Source organism: Eriocheir sinensis, chromosome 2 (assembly GCF_024679095.1).
Source record: "Eriocheir sinensis breed Jianghai 21 chromosome 2, ASM2467909v1, whole genome shotgun sequence".
Classification (NCBI taxonomy): Eukaryota; Metazoa; Arthropoda; class Malacostraca; order Decapoda; family Varunidae; genus Eriocheir; species Eriocheir sinensis.
In genome coordinates this window covers 20,069,543-20,095,075 of record NC_066510.1, presented here as the reverse complement: position 1 = coordinate 20,095,075, position 25,533 = coordinate 20,069,543, and the positions used below count along the sequence as shown (strand labels likewise).

Genomic DNA, 25,533 nt, shown 5'->3' with positions numbered 1-25,533 from the left:
AGAAATAACTAGAAAATATAAGGAAAGAAAAATAGATTAGTTATTTATAGATTGCAATAAGAATAGAACCAAAAAAGACAAGCATACAAGTTAATGAAAAGAAATAACTAGAAAATATAAGGAAAGAAAAATAGATCAGTTTGTTATAGGTTGGAATAAGAAAAGTACCAAAAAGACAGGCATAGAAGTTAATGAAAAGAAATAACTAAAATATATAAGGAAAGAAAAAAGACAATCATTCATGTTAATAAAAATGAATAGCTAGAAAATATAAGGAACGACGAAAAGATTAGTTAGTTATAAATTGTAATAAGAAAAGAACCCAAAAAACGAGCATAGAAGTTAAAGAAATTAAATAACTAGAAAATATAAGGAAAGAATAGATTAGTTAGTTATCGATTGGAATGAGAAAAATACCCAAAAGACGATCATACGAATCAATAAGGAGAAATATATGGAAAAATAAGGAAAGAATAGATTAGTTATTTATTGATTGGAATAAGAAAAAGCACCAAAATAGACAAGCATACAAGTTAATGAAAAGAAATAACTAGAAAATATATGGAAAGAAAAATAGATTAGTTAGTTATAGATTGGAATAAGAAAAGCACCAAAAAGACAAGCATACAAATTAACAAAAAGGAATGACTAGAAAATATAAGGAACGAAGAATAGATTAGTTTAGTTATACATTGGAATAACAAAAGTACCAAAAAGACAAGCATAAAGGTTAATGAAAAGAAATACCTCGAAAAATAAGGAAAGAATAGATTAGTTAGTTATAGACTTGAATAAGAAAAGCACCAAAAAGACGAGCATAGAAGTTAATGAAAAGAAATAACTAGAAAAATAAGGAACGAAGAATAGATTAGTTTGTTATAGATTGGAATAAGAAAAGCACTAAAAAGACGAGCACACAGGATAATAAAAGAAATAACTAGAAAAATAAGGAACGAAGAATAGATTAGTTAGTTATAGATTAGAATAATGAAAAGAACTAAAAAGACGAGCATAGAAGTTAATGAAAAGAAGTAAATAGAAAAATATGGAAAGACGAATAGATTAGTTACTTATAAATGGAATAAGAAAAGCACCAAAAAAGACAAGCATACAAGTTAATGAAAAGAAATAACTAGAAAAATAAGGAACGAAGAATAGATTAGTTAGTTACAGATTGGAATAAAGAAAAGTACCAAAAAGACGAGCATAGAAGTTAATAAAAAGATAGTAAATAGAAAAAATTGGAAAGAAGAATAGATTAGTAATTTATAAATTGGAATAAGAAAAGCACCAAAAAAGACAAACATAGAGGTTAATTAAAAGAAATAACTAGAAAAATAAGGAACAAAGAATAGATTTGTTAGTTATAGATTGGAATAAGAAAAGTACCAAAAAGACGAGCATAGAAGTTAATGAAAGAAATACCTAGAAAAATAAGGAACGAAGAATAGATTAGTTAGTTATAGATTGGAATAAGAACAGCACCAAAAAGACGAGAATAGAAGTTAATAAAAAGAAATAACTAGAAAAATAAGGAACGAAGAATAGATTAGTTAGTTGAAGATTGGAATAAGAACAGCACCAAAAAGACGAGCATAGAAGTTAATAAAAAGAAATAACTAGAAAAATAAGGAACGAAGAATAGATTAGTTAGTTGTAGACTGGAATAAGAAAAGCACCAAAAAGACAAGCATAGAAGTTAATAAAAATAAATAACTAGAAAAAATATAAGGAAAAAAGAATAGATCAGTTAGTAATAGATTGAAATAAGAAAAGTACCAAAAAAGACGAGCATAGAAGTTAATGAAAAAAATACCTGGAAAAATAAGGAAAGAATAGATTAGTTAGTTATAGATTGGAATAAGAAAATAACCAAAAAGACAAGCATAGGGGTTAATGAAAAGAAATAACTAAAAAAATGTAAATAACGAAGAATAGATTAGTTAGTTATAGATCGCAATAAGAAAAGCACCAAAAAGACGAGCACACAAGTTAATAAAATAAATAACTAGAAAATAAAAGGAACGCAGGATAGATTACTTAGTTATAGATTGGAATAAGGAAGGTACGAAAAGGACGAGCATAGAAGTTAATGAAAAGGAGTATATAGAAAAAAATATGGAAAAAAAAATAGATTAGTCAGTTATAAATTGGAATAAGAAAAGCACCAAAAAAGACAAGCATACAAGTTAATAAAAAGAAATAGCTAGAAAATATAAGGAAAGAGGAATAGATTAATTACTTATAAACTGGAATAAGAAAAGAACCCAAGGAGACGAGGATAGAAGTTAATGAAAAGAAATAACTAGAAAAAATAAGGAAAGAATAGATTAGTTAGTTATTGATTGGAATAAGAAAAACACAAAAAAGTCAAGCACAGAGGTTAATAAAAGAAATAACTAGAAAAATAAGGAACGAATAATAGATTAGTTAGTTATAGACTGGAATAAAGAAAAGTACCAAAAGACGAGCATATAAGTTAATGAAAAGAAGTATATAGAAAAATATGGAAAGAAGAATAGATTACTTAGTTATAAATTGGAATAAGAAAAGCACCAAAAAAGACAAGCATACAAGTTAATAAAAAGAAATACCTGGAAAAATAAGGAAAGAAAGATAGACTAGTTAGTTATAATTTGGAATAAGAAAAGAACCAAAAAGACGAGCATAAAGGTTAATAAAAAAATAACTAGAACAATAAGGAATGAAAAATAGATTAGTTAGTTATAGATTGGAATACGGAAAGTTCTAAAAAAACGAGCATAGAAGTTAATGAAAAGAAGTAAATAGAAAAATATGGAAAGAAGAATAGATTAGTTAGTTATAAATTGGAATAAGAAAAGAACCAAAAAAGACAGGCAAACAAGTTAATAAAAAGAAATAGCTAGAAAATATAAGGAACAAGGAATATATTACTTATATATTGGAATACGAAAAGAACACAAAAAAACGAGCATAGAAGTTAATGAAAAGAAATATCTAGAAAATATAAGAAAATAATAGATTAGTTAGTTATTGATTGGAATAAGAAAAGTACGGAAAAGACGAGCATACGAATTGATAAAAAGAAATATCTGGAAAAATAAGGAAAGAATAGATTAGTTAGTTATAAATTGGAATAAGAGAAGCACCAAAAAGACAAGCATAGAAGTTAATTAAAAGAAATAACTAGAAAAATATAAGGAAAGAAAAATAGATTAGTTATTTATTTATTGGATTAAGAAAAGTACCAAAAAAGACGAGCATAGAAGTCAATAAAAAGAAATAACTAGAAAAATAAGGAAAGAAGAATAGATAAGCTACTTATAAATTGCAATAAGAAAAACACTAAAAAAGAGAGGCATAGAAGTTAATAAAAGAAATACCTCGAAAATATGGAACGAAGAATAGATTAGATACTTTTAAATTGATATAAGAAAAGCTCTTAAAAAGACGAGCATAGAAGTTAATGAAACGAAATAACTAGAAAACATAGATAAAGAAAAATAGATTAGTTAGTTATAAATTAGAATAAGAAAAGTACCAAAAAAGACATGCATAGAAGTTAATGAAAAAAAATAACTAGAAAATATAGAGAAAGAAAAATAGACTAGTTAGTTATAAACTGGAATAAGAAAAATACCAAAAAAGACAGGCATAAAAGTTAATGAAAAGAAATAACTAGAAAATATAGAGAAAGAAAAATAGATTAGTTAGTTATAAATTGGAATAAGAAAAGTACAAAAAAAGACAGGCATAGAAGTTAATGAAAAGAAATAACTAGAAAATATAGAGAAAGAAAAATAGATTAGTTAGTTATAAATTGGAATAAGAAAAGTACCAAAAAAGACAGGCATGGAAGTTAATAAAAAGAAATAACTAGAAAATATAGAGAAAGAAAAATAGATTAGTTATTATAGTTCTTTTGCTCCTCTTCCTTCATCTGTATTTTGATTTACCTTACGTCTTTCTGTTTTCATTAACCGTTTATCCCTTCAATGTCATTCCCTTCTTCGCATCTCTTTCTTTTCCTTTTTCTGGAAGTCCTTTACCATCCCTTATTTATTAATTTTCCTTTTCATCATCATCATCATCATCATCATCATCATCATCAACCACCTTCAGTTTTCTCCTCATCCTTGTCCTCATCATCTTCATCCACCAGTCATCTCTTACTCTTCCCTCTCCCTCCTCTCATCTCCTCCTCCCCCTCCTCCTCTTCCTGTCTTTGCTGTCTTGTTCCTCCTCTTCGCTCCTCAATGTGCTGTCGCCCCCGCACTGTTCTCCTGTCTGTCTCCATGTTTTTCACACTCTGTTTTCCTTTCTCGTGTGTGTGTGTGTGTGTGTGTGTGTGTGTGTGTGTGTGTGTGTGTGTGTGTGTGTGTGTGTGTGTGTGTCCCCTTTTTTCCTCCATCCCATTTTCTCCACGTTTATTTTCTTCTCCGTTTTCTTTGTCGTTCCCTTTCACCCTCTGTTGTTTCTCTCAATATTTCTTTGTGTTCACCTTCCAACCCTTTTTATCTCCCTCTCTCTCTCCTCTCTCCCCTTTCCCCTCCTCTCTCCTCCCTCCCCATTCTCTCTCTTCTTACCTAACTACGTCTTGACTGACTCTCTCTCTCTCTCTGCCATCAGGTTTCAAAGGCTTGGAAGCATTTGGAGTAAGACTTGAAATAATAGTTTTCTCGCTCTCTCTCTCGAGGGGTTGAAGGGTTGAGGAAAGAGGAGAAGGTTTAAGAAGTGGAGGAGGACAAGTAGGAGGAGGAGGAGGACGACATGAAAGAGAGGAAGGAGGAAGAAGAGAAAAGATGAAGAGGAGAGGAGAAAGGTGAACGAGGAAAATGTATGTATGTATGTGCGTATGTATGTATGTATGAGAGAGAGAGAGAGAGAGAGAGAGAGAGAGAGAGAGAGAGAGAGAGAGAGAGAGAGAGAGAGAGAGAGAGAGAGAGAGAGAGAGAGAGAGAGAGAGAGAGAGAGAGAGAGAGAAAATGCAGGCAAGCAGGCAGGAAGGTATGGAATGAGGAGGAGGAGGAGGCGGAGCAGGCGGAACGAAATGAAAAATGTAAGCGGGTTGACGAAACTAGGGAGAGAGAGAGAGAGAGAGAGAGAGAGAGAGAGAGAGAGAGAGAGAGAGAGAGAGAGAGAGAGAGAGAGAGAGAGAGAGAGAGAGAGAGAGAGAGAGAGAGAGAGAGAGAGAGAGAGAGAAGGAAGAGGAAAGAGCAACAAGAGGGATGGAAGCAGGCAGGGGGGAAGGGAGGGAATGAGAGAGGAGGAGGAGGAGAAGGAGGAGGAGGAGGAGACAGTCGGCGAGGGAGGAGGAGGAGGAGAGGAAAGAGCACGAAAGCCGGAGAAAAAGAGAGGAGGAGGAGGCGGAGGAGGAGGAGGAGGAGGAAGAGGAGGAGGAGGAAGAGGAGGGGAGGTAACCCGCGCACTATCATGCTACATTAGCGGTGGACAGTCTGTAAATACTTCATAACGTCAGAGGTGCACTTTGCCCGCGATGCCTTTGCCAGGGGGGGCAGAGGGGAGGCTAGGACGGTGAGGGCGGTAGGGGGGTGGAGGCTGCGCGGGGATGAAGGGAGGCTGGCGGAGTGAGGAATGCTTGAGGGATGAGTAAGACAGAGTGATGAGTTTGGGTAAGACGATCAGGGGAGAATAGGAGCACTAAAAATATAGGTTAGCGTTGATTCAGTCGTGTGGTAAGGAGAGTCAAGAAGGCGGTTGATTAGCGTTGATTAAGACGATCATATGTGGTGGATGAGTAAAAATAGGTTGAGTGCATGAGTGTAGATTGGAATGGAATAAAAAATATGGTAAGGGCTGAGTAAAAGGCTGAGTAAGGGTTGGAATGAGGTGTAAATTCCGAGTAAAACACTGGGCATTTGAACATTGAGAACAGTGAAGTGTGGGACAATAAACAGACTAGAATCAGATAGAGCATTTGAGTAAAGGATGAGTTAAGCAAATAGCATTGGGATTGGTATGAGTAATTTGTTAGGCTCCGATGATTAGTGTGGATGTTTGCTAGGTAGAAGAAAGTGGATTGGAATCGACGTAAATCACTGAGTCAAGGAGGGATTAAGAACACTTGGGATGGGTTCAAGAAAAGGTTGCAATGTTAGATGTGATTAAGAGAGTGAATTGGAATCGAAGTGAAATCATTGTGGTAGAGAATAAGGAAGAGTATTGGGATCGGTATGGAAAAGAGGCTGGAATGGTGAGGTGTAAGAGTGAAGTAGAATCGAAGTGAAATCATTGAGGTAGAGAATAAGTAAGAGTATTGTGGATGTTAGTTAGGTACAAGATAGTGAATTTGAATGGACGTATAGCTTTGAGGCGAGGAGGAAGTAAGAGGACTTGCGATGGGTTTAAGAAAAGGTTGGGATGTTAGGTGAGGTTAATTACGAGAGTGAATTGAAATCGAAGTAAAGCATTGAGGTAGAGAAATAGAGGTATGGAAAAGAGGTTGGAAGGGTTAGGTGTAAGAGAGTGAAGTAGAATCGAAGTGAAATCATTGCTGTAGCGAATAAGCAAGAGTATTGGGGTGGGTATGAAGCAAGGGGTGTGATGAGATTTAAATGATCATCCTCACCTCGCCGCCTCCCCCTCAAACCCTAGGCGGCCGTAGCGGTGTCACGCGCCCGCAGTTCATTACTCACCTGGGCTGCCAAATAGGTGTGAAAAAATATTATTAACGTCCCGGGTCCCCGCTTGTTACCTGTTTAATTAAGCGTGCGACTGGCTGATTGACCGATCCTATGGCTGACTGGCGGCTTGACTGGATGACTGGCTGGGCTGTTGATTATATATGGATGGCAAAGTTAGTCCACTGTCTGTCTGTTTGTCTGTTTGTGTGTCTTGCAGTCATTGTGTTTAGCTGTCTGTATGATTCGGTGCTTATCTATGTAATATGCTGGGTGACTGTTTATCTCTTTAGTCAGATGTGTGTTTGGGTGTTTGTTTATCTACTTGGGTGATTGACTGGATGACTGGTTGGGTGGGTGATAGAATGACTGAAGGGATAGTTATTTGGATGACTGGCTGTCTGTCATCCGTCTAGTGCAATATTAATCCATCTCTCTGCCTGGATGTACGAGTAACTGTCTGCCTATCTACCTGACTGACCGGCTGGCTGGGTTGGATATTTGGTGTTTGTTTCGTCAGGCATCTCTGGTCGGGTGTATTTGGATATGTCTGTCTGTCTGTCTGTCTGGCTTACTGGATGGTTTGCCTTTTGGATGCTCGGCTTGTCAGGTATCCAGGAACGTATTCATCCATTTCTCTTGCCGGATATTTGTAGGTATGACTGACTGACTGACTCTGTATCTACTTGGCAACCTGTCGGTGTGTCTGGGTTAAGAGATGGGTGGCTCGTCAGCTTCCTTCCTGCGTGACTGCCTCGCACGCGCCTGGCTGAGCGTCCCCAGACCGGCCGACCCTCCTTGGTGTGTGTTTGTGCGTGTGTGTGTGTGTGCGTGTGTGCCTCGCATGATCAAGTCTCGTCTGGGGGGAACACGACTCGTCCCTTGCTTGCCATACACACGCCCCCCTCAGTCCCCGCCCCTCCCCTCACCGCCACGCCATGGGGGTGGGTGGGGGTGGCGGGGAGAGACGGAGGGAAAGACCGGGGAAGGTGTAGGTGGAGGGAAAGAGGGATAAATGGAAAGTGAAGTAAGGAAGGAAAGAAGGAAGGGAGGAGAGAAGGAAGGAAGGAAGGAAGGAAGGAAGGAAGCATGAATGGAAAGAGAGAGAGAGAGAGAGAGAGAGAGAGAGAGAGAGAGAGAGAGAGAGAGAGAGAGAGAGAGAGAGAGAGAGAGAGACTAAACTCACAAACTTATTCAAACACACACACACACACACACACACACACACACACACACACACACACACACACACACACACACACACACATACTCACCCCCCCACCCACCCCCACACGCGCAGACCAATAATGGAAAGATATTATTGTTAAATATTTATTGAATTTCTCGCATACTAATATTTTCATGGTCCGCTTATTCCAAATTCAATCGGCTTTTTCTAATGGGCTGAGGCTGAAAACAGGAACAGAGGGACGGGAAAAAAATTGATTATCACGTGACGGGAAATGGACTTGTCGGGGAATGATTTTGTTCATTTTGCGTTTAGTCACATGCGTGCGCGGACGAACTGGTGTCTAAGGCCCAGAACACATATTTGACAAGGCTTCCATAGGCGTTGTGGGCATTTCCAGGGGTAGTTTAATGACCCTGGTGGTAGTTTGACGCCTCCTCTGCACCATGAACGTGAAAAAACACTAAGGAAAGTCCGATGAATCAACTTTTCAGCCTTTGGAGGTAGTTCTTAAAAATTTCGGATCCCGAGTACACATATTTGACAAGGCTTCCGTAAGCGTTGTGGGCATTTCCAGTGGTACTTAATGACCCTGGTGGTAGTTTGACGCTTCCTCTGTACCAAGAACACTCATGACAACCCGATTAATCTTCTTATCAGCCTTTGGAAGTAGTTAACGTGAGAGGCGGAAGCGTCAAACATTACCGACCTTATAAGATTCTGTCAGCATCATGATTATTTGTTCCTTAAAATGTGACAAAAAGTAACAATATAGACAGGCAAAAACTAATGATGTGAGCGATAATTTTTCCCAGCCATAGACAGGGAGGAAGACGGATGGTATTGAACCCTGACAGAATTTAATAGTAAGAATATGCATCGTTATGATTTTGTTTCCTCGTTAAAGCCTGACGGAATTAAGAGTAAAGTGAGGCAGACAAAAAAATGATGATGTGTCTAAAGATTCTGTCACCTCTTCAGTCACTTGTATATTTTTTGTTTACTTTAGATTATGATTTTTTTTTTTGTAATTTCTCTGGCGTTTTTTTTTTTATATTTGTCTGTCGGAATAACACCTTTTTTTTGCTTTTTTTTGTTTTGTTTTTTGTTCCTTTATTTTGTTTGGGTTGTTTGGTCACGTTGGTCAATCATTTATATATAGTTTACTTAATATTTTTTTTGTTATAACTTATCAGACATATTTTTATTATTTTGTCTGCAGGAATAAATAACACTTTGGAATTATTTGTTTTTTGGTGCGTTTTTTTTGTTTGTTTCGGTTGTTTTGGTTCTTTGTTTTATGCTTTGCTGTTCTTGGTGTGTCTTGTTCCCAGGATGCACGTTCTCGTAAACACACCTGCCCCTCATCAGTACAGGTATATGGCCATTGATACATTAATTAACAAAGGAGATGAGTTATTGGGTCACATTCTTAAACCATTTGACACCCAAGCACACATTTTTGAGTTTTACGTAGTTGTGAGAATTTCAATGGGCAGTTTTATGACCCTGTTTCTCTTTACCACGAACCTAAACACTAACTACAACCCGATTGATCTCTTTTGTGGATTTTGGAAGTAGTTATTATTATTATTATTTTTCTTTTACATCAGAGGACGCGGCTCAAGGGTAACAAAAAGGGTACATAAAAAAAAAAAAACGCTACTCGCCGCTCAAATAAAAGATAAAAGTAGAGAGTAGCCAAAAGAGAGGTCAATTTCGGGTGAGAAATGTGAGAGGCGGAACCAAGCGCCTGAAAATACCAACCACAGTGTCTTAAAAATAACCTTCATTCACTCATTTCTTTCTTTAGCTCGCACGGACTGACACACGCGTTTCGTCACCCTTCAAGTGGCGCCGTTAATAGACTCCATTAAGGCCTCGTGTGTGTGCTTACCTGTGCATGTCGTGTTATCTACCTGTGAGCTATCTGGTGGACCCGCTCAGGTGGTGTGTGTGTGTGTGTGTGTGTGTGTGTGTGTGTGTGTGTGTGTGTGTTTGTGTGTGTGTGTGTGCTGTGTTCTGTGTGGTTATTATTTTTGGACATCAGTTTTACCTCACCTTCCCCTTATTCTTTTCCCAGACTCACTTTCCCTTGTTTTCCACCCTCTTTTCTTTCTCATTTACTCTTTTCTTTGTCACCTCCTTCCCTGTGTGTGTGTGTGTGTATGTGTGTGTGTGTGTGTGTGTGTGTGTGTGTGTGTGTGTCTCCCTGCACGCACGGGGCTGGCGGTTGTATGGTGCTGTGGCCTCATCTTTAATCTCTCATGTCAACAAAACATATATCTGTAGCGTTATTTTTGTCTTCCTCAGAGCCATGTCTAGCGCGCGCCCGAACACACACACACACACATACATATATACATACATACATACATGCACACACAGACTCTCTCTCTCTCTCTCTCTCTCTCTCTCTCTCTCTCTCTCTCTCTCTCTCTCTCTCTCGTGCAGCCTGCCAGGTGTAGGTAAGCTGGTGGTCAGGTTGGCATCTGGCCCAGAGGGTGGCGGTGTTGGGTGTGGTGGCCGCGGGGGTGTGGGTGCGGGCGTGGGCGTGGGCGTGGGGGGCGGCGGGGTGCGGAGCATCACGGTGGAACAGGCAGGTAGGGCGGCAGGAGCAGCAGCAGCGCGGCTCATAAAGAGGAGACAAGGAAAACTAGCTAGGAACCGAGGGGCTGCGTCAAATTGGGAAGCGCCCCCTCACGCCCCCCGCTCCCTCTCCCCTCCTCATGGGCGGGGGCGCGCGGCCCTCTCTCCGCCCGGCCCGCTCAGTGCCTCCGCGGCTTCTGTGCCAGCAGCAGCACCACCACCACCACCGAGCGGCAGCATCCCCGCCACCACTGGGACAGCCGCGGGTCGCCACAGGTTCATCCTCAGGTGTTGTCTCTTCGCGGCCGTGGCGACGCCCTCCTCTCTGCCTCGCCAGACACATGTGGACGGCGGCCTCTAGTCATGCCCCGCGCACTCTAGTCGCTGACGTGACCCGCACAGACAGACTCGTGTTAGGGTGCTGGCACGCCCCCCAGACCGCTCCTCCGGCGTGTGGTGCTCCCCGGCAGGTCCGCCTCGTCCCTCGGGTGCTGGCTCCGTCTGGCTCACACCTTCGCCAGCAGTTGTGATCGACTCATAATTCCTGCCTTAGTAACTCCACCGACAGTGTTCAACGACCCGCCGACACCGGAGGGAGGCCTCGGACGGACCGTCGCCACTAATCAAAAAGTGCCTCAAAGCCGCCGCCGCCACGAGCAGCCGAGTCACTAGCGACGAAAATCCAAGGTGCTGACGCCCGCTGACCCTCGGTGCTGGGCCGCCCGCCCTCCCTCAGTGCTCGGCCGCCAGCAAGGTGACTCCGAGGCTGAAGAGCTCAGGCCGGGCGAGCGACGGCGGCCAAACAAAATACGGGTTGTTGAGCAAAAAATATAACGTGACACCACAACCACTTACATCAAACGAGGTGCCGAGGAACCCGGAGGAGTAACTATAGAGAAACGTGGAATTCAATTGTGGGCGAGAAATAAGGAAAGTCCAGCCAGCGAGTTTGTAAGCGCCATTGGTGGGCCCAAGCGACGGTTGCCGGAACGTGATCTGAATGATAGTTGTAATGAGAGCAGCGGCCATGAGGAGGCAGCCGATCCTCGCCTAAAACATACGACTTTGTGAACACAGCAGGAGTGTGGTGCCAGAAGCATTTTCTTCAAGAGATAAAAACCCTCTCGGAGCTCCAGCTCTCCGGTGGGCGAACACTGCGGTCGCTGGTGAAACTGGGTCACTGGAGGACGTCGACAGGGCGCTCTGCTGCATGTTTACGCGAGCCTTCCATGTGCAGCCCCTTAACACCTAGCCGGCGAGCCTCTGTCCCGACGAGTGACTTTGAGCCAGCTCGTCTGTAGCATCTTTTGCATTTTATATGGCAACTGTGTCACTGTGTTAGCCAGGAGTGACCTAGGGGCCCGTGTGTGTGTGGGCAGAGCACCAGGTGGGTGTGAGGTCAGGTGGAGGGGGCGTGTCCCTGGTGCGACGGCGGCTTGTGATTGGGTGAGGGCGGGGCCTGGTGGCGCGGCTGGCCAGTGGCTGCTAGCTAGTGTAGCGGGAGGCTGGGAGTCGCGCGCCCGTGGTACCGCAGTGAGATCAATGGGGAAGAGTCTCACACGATAACTAGGCCCATCACACCCCAGGCCTCCGCGCCCCACGCCCACCGGCCCCCCGCCGCCACAAACAAACCTCCAGTGGGCATCACGACGTCGATGGTGCCAGACTAGTGACGGCGGCTCCTGCACCACTGCCCTCCCCCTATTCCCTTCACCCCACGTCAACGACAGCCTCAGCCTTAATTAAGCCGGAGAATCCTTGAGCCTTATTGTAAGCGTGTGTGACCCTGAGTCGAGCGACGATGAGCTGCTCTGATCCTCTCCTGTGGAAGGCCGCGCGTTGTGTCGTGTGCTCCTGAGTGTCCTGAGTGCTGTGCCGACCCCCGCCTCCCGCCCCGCCTCCGTCACGTCCTCGCGGCCACAGTCTTCGGTGGTGTCAGTGCAAGTCCTTCTCTCCGCCGCTGGAGTCTCGCTTGCGGCCCAGCCCGGGAAAGGGTGTAGCTAAGGCAGTGCTTCTCGTCTCGACTGAGGGCGGTCGGCGGCGTGCTCGGTGCCGCGGTGTTGTGAGTGCGAGCAGTGTATGTCATGCTGAGCGGTCATGGCTTTCTGGTGATCCTCCTCCTCCCACCCTGGCATCGGTCTCCTCAAAATCAAAACACTTCCTAAAATAATTTTGCACAATTGGAGTAATTTTTTTCCAAAAATTTACTGACCCCCCAAACCCCAGATCCTTTAGTTAACCAATGGCTTCCCCTCAACGCCAAGGAGAGAGTCTAGTCAGATGTAGTCAGAGATGATGTGTTTTTTCTGGGACAAAAAGACTTTCTTCAGTTAACGTGGAAGCCAAGACAGCGCTGAGCATCACGACACTCGGAAAATAATAATAATAATTCTATTCGTAATAATAAAATAATATTGAAAAGAGAGCAAGAGAAAAAAAGGCCTCAAAGTGAATGAGAGTTAATTTAGTCAGTGCGGCGACGAGAAGAAGAAGACCGGCAAGATGTTGGATATCTTCCGTGGCCTCAAGAACTTCATCAAGGTCTCCCACGTGCACATCGACTCCTCGGTGTTCCGCCTCCACTACTCCATCACGGTGATGATCCTGCTGGCCTTCAGCCTCATCGTCACCACGCGCCAGTACGTCGGGAACCCCATAGACTGCATCCACGCCAAGGAGATCCCGGAGGACGTGATCAACACCTACTGCTGGATACACTCCACCTACACCATCCCCTCGGCCTTCAGCAAGCGGCTCGGGGTGGACGTGGCGCACCCCGGGATAGAAAAGTCGACGGACGAAGAGGAGAAGCGATATGTCAAGTACTACCAGTGGGTGTGTTTCTGCCTCTTCTTCCAGGTAAGGGACTTGTAGTGGTTGTGGTGGAGCCCTCACGTGTTAGGGCGTGTTACGTGTGTGTGTGTGTGTGTGTGTGTGTGTGTGTGTGTGTGTGTGTGTGTGTGTATCCGCCTCTCGCGTGTTCCGTGTGGTGTTGTCGTGAAGTCAAAGAAATATATTTCGCGTCAGTTGATATTTTAACCAGTCAGGCGATCAAGCAGCCTGTTCATTATTCTGTCAACAAGCGTGACTGTTGTTAATCACACCGCCAGCCAGCCATGAGAGTCAGTTATCCAGCCACTCGATTAATCATTCAACCACGAGGTCACACAATTTACCACACATCCAATCATTCAACCAGCCAGTTACCGTCACCAGTTACTCTTCATTCAATTCAGTGTCAGCAAGTCAGTCAACCAGTCATTCATTGATCCAGTATCTGCATATCAGTCAACCACTTACCCATCCACCCAACCAGTCAGCCAGTCTGTCAGCCGTTCAACCTCTCAGTCAGCCATTCAGGTACCCCTCCACTCAGCCAGCCATCCGTCCATTCATTCAATCAGTCAGTCAAACACTCGTCCAGGCAATCAATTAGTCAGCCAGTAAGTCAGCCAGTCACCCATTCAATTAATTAACCAGCCAATCCGTTACCCTTCCACCCAATCGGCCAAGCAGTCAGCCAGTCACTCGTGCGGCCAATCAGTCAGGCAGTGAGTAGGTCGGACGCGGTCGTTCCTGCCTGCTGGGTGTCTTCGGGCAGTCTGTGGGTCTGTTATTGGTTTCCTTTCGGCCGTTCCTGGAGCTGAACGTACCCCGGGAGGCGGCTGGGGCGGATTAATCTTCAGGAAATGGACTCTCCTCTATATCGTTGCTGATGCTGCTCTTCCTTCGCCGGCCCTCTCGGTGGTCACAGGGCTTTCCGGGGGGCACTGGAGGACCATTCGGGGTGATGTGTGGGCTGTAGGAGACATTCGCTTTGCATAAATAGAAGGGAGACTGCCCAAAAATATTACTGCCCTAGAATTCGCTGATGTTGCTGCTTTTCCTCTTTCCTAGCCCCCTTGGTGGCCTTCACGGTGACCATAGGGCTTTTGGGAGGCTGCAGGGCCGTTCTTGGTGACGTGGAGGCTGAGGGAGGCATTCACTGTGCATAAAGAGAAGGAAGAACCTGCCGGAAACATCGAAATGGTTCCTGGTGTTCCTGGTCTTCCTTGCAGTCCTTGGGCCTATAGAGGGGGCACTGCAGAAGAGTCCTATGTTATGTGAAAGCTAAGGGAGGCATTTACTGTGCATATAGAGCAGCGGAAGTATGTATTAAGGTAACATCACTGGTTTAGAATCCGTGATGTGGTGATGTGTGTATTGATGTAGTCCCTGAAGGTAATATAAATAACGTGAGGGTCGTTTTGATGTAACTTGGGGACATGGGAACGAGTTATGGGAGACTAGGAATTCCAGGGAGGACGCATCAGGAACCAGGAATTGTGATGTGGAGTGCGAGGCTGTGTATTGGCGAGGCGTGAGGAGCATTTTGAGAGATTGGGGTACACGGGGAAGAGCTATGGAAGGCGGGGAAGGGGGGGGAGGACGCGTGGAGAGGCTGCAGGGGATGTGTGCCTTGTGATGTGATGTTGTGTGTATCGATGTGGACTCTGTAGACGAAGGAGTGGGCGTGAGGAAAATCCTAAGTGATTGGGGACGTTTGGGAGCGTTGCAGGAGGTGGGGGAAAGGTGGAAAGAAGCATGAGGGGAGGGGAAAGTGTGGGGAGTGTCTGAGTATAGCTGGGGAGAGGTCAGGGAGAGGTCGGGGATGGGGGAAGGCAAGAGAACTCGACCCCTTTTTGACTTCTGGACCCACGCGTACCCCTGACCTACTTATCGTTGACTGGAAGGAAACAGACATGCAACCAGTACAAAACACAAAGGAAGTGGAGGAAATTAAAGTACAGCTGTCTCATGAAATAGGACAACAAGATACCGCAGAAAAAGAAGGCTCTGGAAAGAAAAACTTGGGTCCCTGCAGAAAGTGGAAAATATAAGATGAATCCTAAACCCCTGACAAAGACAACATAGGGAAGAAAGGGGAAAAGGAAAGCTGTTAAAAGGGGAAAAAGAATATAATGTGCCACAGCAAATAAGGCATGGAAAAAAAAACTTGGGTCGTTGTAGAAAGTGAAAAATATATGAGTCTAGAAATCCTGACAAAGATTACATAGGGAAGAAAGGAAAAAGTAAAGCTGTTAAAAGGAAAAAATAAAATAAAATAATATGCAACAGAAAATAAGGAAAATAATATACCCAAAAATATATGAATCTTGAACCCCTGACAAAAATTACATAGGGAAGAAAGGAAAAATGTGAGGCTGTTAAGAGGGAAAAATAAAAATAATATGCCATAGAAAATAAGAAAATAATGTACCACAGAAAAAAAAGAGCGTAGTTAATATAATACCGAGAAAGTCTGCAGGAACCTAAGTAGCCGCAAACAGGCAAGTGTTAAGTTAGTTTGCGAAAGTTAGTTTGCGAAATGTGAACTAATTTTTGGGAAAGGTGAGAAAAGACATAAAAGAATAAACGCTGAATTAATCTGCAGTGACGTAAGCAATTTCAACACTTCAGCGTGAAACATGACTGCAAAATGTAAACTAATGATGCCCAAGGCTCGGAAACATGTATAAAAAAAGATAAAAAAAGACATAAGAAGCTAAAGATGAACTAATATAAATAAATTAAAGAAAATGTTAATCACCCAGCTCGGTTTTAATGGAAGTAGAAAATATGGTAATAAAACTAATGATGATGGTGCTAATAAATGTAAGTTGATAATGAATATAGAATTACAAAAAGGTCAAATATTACGAGAAATGGAATATTGGTATGACAGAGAGAGAGAGAGAGAGAGAGAGAGAGAGAGAGAGAGAGAGAGAGAGAGAGAGAGAGAGAGAGAGAGAGAGAGAGAGAGAGAGAGAGAGAGAGAGAGAGAGAGAGAGAGAGAGAGAGAGAGAGAGAGAGAGAGAAGGGGGCAGGGAAACGCAAAATCCTATCCAATATAAGGTTACAGGATGAGAAAGGGGTGGCGGAACACACACACACACACACACACACACACACACACACACACACACACACACACACACACACACACACACACAAGCCGTCATGTGGTGTGTCTCTTCATCGGTGTAACTTTTTGGCAAGGAAATGATGCGTTTTGATTTTATTTCCTGGCGCGAAAGTTTGTGTGACGAGCGCCGGGCTGTTGCGGAGGCCAGGTGATAATTGGCTCTTACCTGGAGCCTCTACCTGGGACGGGGAAGAGCTCAGGTGTGTGCGTGGGGGTGGGGGGGGTAAGGGTAAGTGTGTGGGGGAAGGGGAAGATTGTCGGTGTAAGTGGGGGAGGGAAACATATGTGTGTGTGTGTGTGTGTGTGTGTGTGTGTGTGTGTGTGTGTGTGTGTGTGTGTGTGTGTGTGTGTGTATGTGTGTGTGTGTGGTGCAGTGTTGTGGTGTATGTGTGTGTGTGTGGGGGGGTATTTTTGTGATTATCTTTATTTTTATTTTTGTTTATTTTATTATATTAGGTTATTTTGTTTATGTGTGTGTTTTGCAGAAGGAGAGAGACAAGGAACGAGACGAGGCAAAGAAGGGAGAGAGAAAAGAAAAAAAAGTCATTCTAGTTTACTTATTTCAGTTTCTCAATTTGTTATCGTTTAATCAGACAATTTCTCACCTTTCTATGATATTTTTCTTTACTCATTTTTTTTTTCGCATTAGCTTGTTTTTCCTTTCAACGTTTTTTTTATCCATTTGATCTTCCTCTAGTGATTATATTAAGCTCTTCCACTTTGCATCAGTTTTATTAATAATCTGTTCGACTAAAATTTTTATGTAACGTTAATAGAATTTTTTAACGAAGCATCAAGATTTTTTTTTTCGCTTTTTTATTGTCTTTCAAATTCTCTTCCCTTCCTTCTTTCCTCCCAGCTTTCCCTCACCTTCCCCTCTCCTTTTCCAGATCCCTTTTCTCTCCCCCCTTCATCTCCCTCCCCTCTCTTCTACATCCTTTTCCTCCCCTCACCTTCACCTCTCCTTCCTTCCCAGCTTCCCCTCCTCTCCCCCTTCATCGTCACCTCCCTCTCCTTCACATCCTCTTCCTCTCCTCCTTCTCTCCCCACTCCTTCTTTCTCAGCTCCTCTTCCTCTCCCCCCTCTATCGTAACTCCCCTCTCCTCAACATCCTCTTCTTCCCTTCTCTCTCTCTCTCTCTCTCTCTCTCTCTCTCTCTCTCTCTCTCTCTCTCTCTCTCTTCTTTCCCAGCTCCTCTTCCTCACCCCTCTTCATCGTCACTCCCCTCTCCCCAACGTCCTCTTCTTCCCCTCTCTCTCTCTCCCCCTCTCCTTTTTATCCCAGCTCCTCTTCCTCATCCCTCTTCATCGTCACTCCCTCCTCCTCAACATCGTCTTCTTCCCTTCTCTCTCTCCCTCTCCTTCTTTCCCATCTCCCATTCCTCTCTCCCTTCATCGTCACTCCCCTCTTTCCTACATATTCTTCCTCCCCTCCTCCTTTCCCCCACTCCCTCTCCAGCGTCATGAGTTTTCTATCTAGTTCATCTTGCTTTAGTATTTTTTAAGCTCTCTGTTCTTTTTAGTTTCATCAGTAATCTGTTCCGCTTTATTTTGTGTAAGTTTTCCTTGTTTCTTTTTTTTTAACTGTATATTTCCTTTTTTTTGTCTTGCTTTGCTCTAGTATTTTCAAGATCTATTTTTTTTTTGGTTTTTATTAGTTATCTATTCGGCTTCATTTTGTGTAATCTTACTTGGGCTTGTATTTTTTCTATGTATATTTTACTTTTTTTTGCCTGTTTTGCCATACTATAGTTTTTTTCAACATTTCAATTTTTTTGTTTCATTGGTAATCTATTCGTCTTTATTTTGTTTAACCTTCCTTGGGCTTATTTTTTTTTCACCATGTATATTTCCTTTTTTTTTTTTTGCCTTTCTTTTATAGTCATTCATATTTCAGTCACACCGGCGCCATTGTGGGTGTAATAAAGGAGAAATGTTGGTGTTTTTCCCGGCTCTTTGCTCCTTCAATCTTCTGTTTTCTCTATTCTCCTTTTGTGTGTGTGTTCTCCCATTCCTTCACCTTTTCCTCTTCCAAGAATTTCCTGCAGCTCTTATCTTTCCAAATATTTTTCCCCTTTCTGATCCCTCCTCCTTTCTTCTCCTTTCTTCTTATCTGAATTTTATTTTGACGGGATCGTATTTCTTTTTGGGTTTTGCTTATCTCCATTTCGTTTTTCCAATATATTTTTCTTCCATGCATTTTTAGAGCTACCACCACCGCCCCTGTTTTGCTTTTCGAGATCGACTTCGTAAAATCAAGTTCAGATTTTTCGTTTAACTGCAGGTGACATTTGCATCATTCCGTTCGTTCTCTCATTTTTCTATTCTCTCTTTCTCTAAAATATATAAATGTAAGCTTGCAAATGAGTCACATATTCACACATTTTATGATAATTTACTCAAATTGTTCTAAATCTTCATTATTTTTTTAACTTTATATTATATCTTATTTTTTTAATTAGGTTTTGATCACTCATTACTCAGTGTTGTTTTATATGCGTGCGCGCGTGTGTGTGTGTGTGTGTGTGTGTGTGTGTGTGTGTGTGTGCATTAAGAAAGTCTGTATCACTCACTGCTTCACTAATGCACTATGAAATAAGATTAGTTTCTCTCTCTCTCTCTCTCTCTCTCTCTCTCTCTCTCTCTCTCTCTCTCTCTCTCTCACTTGGCCACACGCCCGCCCTCGTACCTTTCACCGAAGTTCAATGATGTCACGGAATATCTATCCAACTCCTCTTTTTCCTCCTCTTCCCTCCCTCCCTCTCTCTCTCTCTCTCCTCTCTTTCTCTCTTATGTCTCCTTCTCACTCTCTACTGGCATCTACCACCACCTTAATCGCCCCCCGCGTCTCTCTCTCTCTCTCTCGTTTTCTCCATTTCTCCCTTTATTTTCCTTTTATTTTTCTTTATTTCCTGTTTCAACGTTTTTCAAGAATTTAGCACCTCCTTTGTCCTCCTCCTCCTCCTCCTCCTCCTCCTTCTCCTTCTCCTCCTCCTCCTCCTCCTCCTCCTCCTCCTCCTCCTCCTCCTCCTCCTCCTTTCCCTATCTTCCTCTCCATTTCCCTGTATCTCTTCTTCTCATCTCCTTCAGTGCCTCATCTTTTCACCTCCTCCTCTTCTTGCTCCTCCTCCTCCTCCTCCTCCTCCTCCACATCTTCCTCCTCCTCCTCCTCCAGAATATCTCACGACCTCCTTTATCGCCCTGGCACCTCCTCCTCCTCCTCCTCCTCCTCCTCCTCTTTCTAACCCCAACAACACAGTTCTTTTTTTTGCTTCACCTCTGCCTCCTTTTATCCTGTGTGTGTGTGTGTGTGTGTGTGTGTGTGTGTGTGTGTGTGTGTGTAGACATCTCTCTCCATTTAAAACAGGCCATTGCTTTCTTGCCTGTGGTAACAATGTAAACAACTTTCCCTGCCCCACTTTATCAGCCTTAGTCTTCTTTTCAATAAGAGTAGCGTTTGTGTGTTTGCCTAACTTGCTAAGGGAAGTTAATCAGTCTTTTCGCTCTTACGCTCATAAATTCAATAAGCACTGATCATATATTTGTCAAGACGGCAAACACCTTTTCCTACAGGACAGAATGAGGTTTAGTTCCGTGGCCCGATGTCCGAATATTTGTCCAACCTGCTACTGAAAGGCTTAATCAGTATCTTCACTCCTTCATCTCTGTCACTGATAAATTCTAGAGCAGCCTTTCGCCTACTGTAATCCTTCCTATGGCAAACTATTTCAAGAGCGGAGTATATGAAAACGCTTAAAAATATACTTGATACTACTGAGAGATTTAAGCAGTATCTTCATTCCCTTATCTCCGTCACTGATAAACTCTAGAGCAACCTTTCGCCTACTGTAATCCTTCCTATGGCGAACTATATCAAGAGCGGAGTATATGAAGACGTGCTTAAAAACATACTTGATACTACTGAGAGATTTCATTAGTATCTTCATTCCTTCATCTCTGAAACTGGTAAACTCTGGAGCAGCCTTTCGCCTACTGTAATCCTTCCTATGGCAAGCTATTTCAAGAGCGGAATATATGAAGACACACTTAAAACATACTTGATAATTCTTTGGCGCATCAGTATTCAATCTTCGTAGCGTTTTTTCAGCTTCTTCTAACCTTGAACTGTCGCGTTTTACGGTACAAATAAGCCTGCGACAGCCGCGCCCACCAGTCAGTACACGCTGTTTATTTTTCACACATTGAGCCGATAAATCAAACGGGTTCCAAACAAAGCAGCCTACAAGTATTATTCATACGAACACTGACACTGAACTATTGTCTCCCTTTACTCGCCCCGCATAAAAACGATATATAATAGTTTGTCCTTCAACACCCCTCCCCCAGCACTCTTCCCCCACCACGCAATGTCGCCGTGTAAATATTCTGGTACAAGCGTGTGACAGTTGTTCGCGATAATGTAAAAGTCGGCGAGGCTTGCAAAAATATATTAAACCCGATGTCACTAAGAGTAAAACATTATCTTATTTGAGGAATGCTTTATTTTCCTATTAATATTTGTCCGCGGCGAGGGTAACACGGCCCGGGACAGCTATAATGGGTGAGATGTTTAAATCAGCATTATGAGCCGCGTCATTGCATAGAGAAGCAAGGCTGACTGAGGCGTTGAGACCCATGGGGACGCTTGAGAGACGAGGACTGAAGGCTAATGTTTGTGCTGAAAGGAAGTTGTCTTGGCCCATTATTTTGACAGGCAGCGTTAGACCATTATTTTGACATGTAACATGAGTCCATTATTTTGACAGGCAGCATTAGTCCTTTATTCTGACAGGCAGCATTAGTCCATTATTTTGACATGTAACATTAGTCCATTATTTTGACATGTAGCATTAGTCCTTTATTCTGACAGGCAGCATTAGTCCATTATTTTGACATGTAACATTAGTCCATTATTTTGACAGGCAGCATTAGTCCATTATTTTGACAGGCAGCATTAGTCCATTATTTTGACATGTAGCATTAGTCCATTATTTTGACATGTAACATTAGTCCATTATTTTGACAGGCAGCATTAGTCCATTATTTTGACAGGCAGCATTAGTCCATTATTCTGACAGGCAGCATTAGTCCATTATTTTGACAGGCAGCATTAGTCCATTATTTTGACAGGCAGCATTAGTCCATTATTTTGACAGGCAGCATTAGTCCATTATTCTGACAGGCAGCATTAGTCCATTATTTTGACATGTAGCATTAGTCCATTATTTTGACATGTAGCATTAGTCCATTATTTTGACATGTAGCATTAGTCCATTATTTTGACATGTAGCATTAGTCCATTATTTTGACATGTAGCATTAGTCCATTATTTTGACATGTAGCATTAGTCCATTATTTTCATATGTAACATTAGTCCATTATTTTGACATGTAGCATTAGTCCATTATTTTGACATGTAGCATTAGTCCATTATTTTGACAGGCAGCATTAGTCCATTATTTTGACATGTAGCATTAGTCCATTATTTTGACATGTAGCATTAGTCCATTATTTTGACATGTAGCATTAGTCCATTATTTTGACATGTAGCATTAGTCCATTATTTTGACATGTAGCATTAGTCCATTATTTTGACATGTAGCATTAGTCCATTATTTTGACATGTAGCATTAGTCCATTATTTTCATATGTAACATTAGTCCATTATTTTGACATGTAGCATTAGTCCATTATTTTGACACGTAGCATTAGTCCATTATTTTGACATGCTGGCTGGAGTAGGTAGGAAAACACCTACCGAACGGGCGCAAGCCACTCCCGGTGAGGTATATATGGGAGGTGAGACGGGAGCTGAAGCCCTCCAAAGGCCCTTCCCATGTCCTCACTAACCGTTTCTCTATTGTCTCACCAACACCGGAGAGTAGTTCAGCATGCTCTCTAAAGACAGATCCTCTCTTTATCCACACCACACTACATTCACACAACATATACACCTTTTCCCAAAATTAAAATTTCAAAATGGCACACCTACACCAAGCCCCGGAGTCCCCGCCTGGGGGGGGACCACAAATTCCCCCAGGGAGGACTCCCCTTCTGGCTGCCGACCCGAGAGGTGTCTTGATAACTCCTCGAACCTCTTTCTTCTCAATTTCTGCAACATTCGCGGTCTTCGCTCTAATTTTCATTCTGTGGAACATCATCTCTCCTCCTCTAAACCTCACCTTCTCTTCCTCACCGAAACACAGATTTCTGAGGCTACTGACAGCAATCTCTACTCTGTTCCCTCCTACTATCTCTATCCTAAATTTCAATCCAAAGCTGGATGTTGCGCCTACGTGCGCAACGACATCACATACTCTCGTACCCACGACCTTGACTCTTTTGAATTTTCCACCATCTGGCTAAGACTTCATTGTCATTATATTACTAAATACATCTGTGCTGTTTATCTCTCACCTAACTCTACCAACTATGTAAAATTCTTTGACTATTTGAATTCTAAAGTGGAGCACATCTTGACCCACTCTCCCTTCGCTGAAATCTCCATCCTAGGAGATTTCAATGTTCCTAGCTTTGGGTTCCATCCTCTTTCACTGACCATCCTGGTGAACAAGCCTACAACTTTGCTATCCTCAACGACCTAGAGCAGTTGGTCCAGCACCCTACACGTATTCCCGACCGTCTTGGAGACCGGGCCAACAATCTAGACCTCTTCCTTACCTCAAACCCTTCTGCTTATTCTGTCAAACTGTTCTTTCCGTTGGGCTCCTCCGATCACAATCTTATTTCTGCATCCTGTCCTATCGCTCCTGTACACCCTCTGGACCCACCGAGGAGGCGATGCTTTTGGCATTTTGCTTCAGCTCGGTGGGACGACCTGAGGATGTACTTTTCCGATTTCCCGTGGAATGATTATTGCTTCCAGGATAGAGACCCCTCTGTGTGTGCTCAGCGCGTCACAGAGGTGATTGTCTCTGGAATGGAGGCATACATTCCTCGTTCTTTCTCTACTCCTCACGCTAAAAAGCCTTGGTTTAATCACGCTTGTTCTCGTGCTGTCAATGATAGAGATGTAGCTCACAAAAGGTACCAGAGCCTTCAAACTAATGATAATTATGAACTTTACATTTCTGCCCGAAATCGTGCCAAATCTATTCTCCGACTAACCAAAAATTCTTTCATTAATAGAAAATGCCAAAACCTTGCTTTCTCTAACTCTTCCCGCGACTTCTGGCATCTAGCCAAAACATCTCCTCCAACTTCACTTCTTCATCTTTCCTCCACTCCTCAGTCCTGACGGCAACACTGCCGTCTCATCTATTCTAATTCTGAACTCTTCTCTCAAACTTTTCTAAAACTCCACTCTGGACGACTCTGGGCATATTCCTCCCACTCATCCCCCTCTGACTCCTTTATGCCTGTTATAAAGATTCTTCAAAATGATGTTTCTATGCCCTCTGGCCTCAATCCTCAGAAGGCTTATGGACCTGATGGAGTGCCTCCTATTGTCCTTAAAACTGTGCCTCCGTGCTGTCACCCTGCCTGGTCAAACTCTTTCGCCTCTGCCTGTCAACATCTACCTTTCCTTCTTGCTGGAAGTATGCCTTCATACAGCCTGTGCCTAAGAAGGTGACCGCTCAATCCCTCAAACTACCGTCCTATCGCTTTACGTCCTTGTCTATCTAAAGCTTTTGAGTCAATCCTTACCCGGAAGATTCAAAAGCACCTTTCCACTTCTGACCTTCTATCTGATCCCCCGTATGGGTTCCGCAAGGGGCGTTCTGCTGGTGATCTCTAGCCTTCTTAACTGACTCTTGGTCATCCTCTCTTAGCCGTTTCGGTGAAACTTTGCTATTGCGCTGGACATATCAAAAGCTTTTGATAGGGTCTGGCACAAATCTTTGCTTTCAAACTACCCTCCTACGGTTTCTATCCTTCTCTCTGTACCTTTATCTCCAGTTTCCTTTCTGACCGTTCTATTTCTGCCGTGGTAGACGGTCACTGTTCTTCCTAAATATATTAACAGTGGTGTCCCACAGGTTCTGTCCTATCTCCCACTCTTTTCTGTTGTTCATTGATGATCTTCTTTCCAAAACGAACTGTCCTATCCATTCCTACGCCGATGATTCCATTCTGCATTACTCAACTTCTTTTAATAGAAGACCCACCCTACAGGAACTGAACGACTCAAGGCTGGAGGCTGCAGAACGCAGAACGCTGTATATAACTCTAGGAGTTATATACAGGCCACCCAACCTTAACAGGCAGGACACGAGTATATTACTACAGGAGATTGGCAGGGCGAGTATGAGTAAAATGTCTGCGTAATGGGGACTTTAATTATAGGAATATAGACTGGGAAGATCTAGTGGGTGACCTGGAAGCCGAGGACTTTCTTGAAGTTATACAAGATAATTTCCTTAAGCAGGTAGTTACTGAGCCTACCAGAGGAGATAACATATTAGACTTAGTCCTAACCAATAATGGGAACTTGCTACGTGAGTTGGAGGTGGGCGGAGAGTTAGGAAATAGTGATCACAGAACGGTTCGTTTTAGCTTAGATCAAGCGGTAACCCGAACCAAACCCAGTGTTAGTGCCAGATTTTAGAAGAGCAAACTGCGAGGGGCTTCGAAGACATCTTGAAGGGGTAAACTGGGATAATTTAGGGATTCATGAGGGCCAGAACTGCGGATTGGAGAGCCAGGAGAACCAGGTAGAAATGTCTTACAATAATTTAGTTAGAGTAATAGTAGAGGGCAAGAACAGCATATACCACAGCGAACACTTAGAAAAGAAAACAATGATCCTAAGTGGATGACTCGTGGACTAAAACACGAGATTGGGTTAAAGAAGGAGTTTATCAGAAAATAAAGAATGGGAAACACATCTCAGGGGCCGGTACGTCGAACTATCTAGATTAGTTAAGAAAACACCAGGATAGCAAAAAGAACTATGAGATCAAAGTAGCAAATGAGGCGAAAAGTAATCCTAAGGGCTTCTTTCAGATGTATAGAGCAAACACACGGGAGAAAATTGGACCGCTGAAAACAAACACAGGGAGCTAGTAGAAAATTACGAAAATATGAGCACATTGTTGAACGACTACTTCCTTTCCGTATTCACACAGGAGGATCGAACGACTATACCGGAAAGAGTTCAGGTGTACGAGGGCAGGGATGGCGATAAATTGAGGATATAATCATTAC

General features: G+C 42.8%; 1 protein-coding gene across 1 annotated transcript; it reads left to right on the top strand.

Moving 5' to 3' along the window:
- Positions 1-11,243: 11,243 nt before the first annotated feature.
- LOC126997990 (innexin shaking-B-like) lies at positions 11,244-13,819 on the top strand. The gene has a single exon (XM_050859264.1). The coding sequence runs from the start codon at positions 12,904-12,906 to the stop codon at positions 13,273-13,275; it is 372 nt and encodes a 123-aa protein (XP_050715221.1). The 5' UTR covers positions 11,244-12,903; the 3' UTR covers positions 13,276-13,819.
- Positions 13,820-25,533: the final 11,714 nt, after the last annotated feature.

Bases quoted from the DNA above. Each gene is read 5' to 3' on its own strand.
- LOC126997990 (XM_050859264.1), top strand. From the start codon at position 12,904: ATGTTGGATATCTTCCGTGGCCTCAAGAACTTCATCAAGGTCTCCCAC.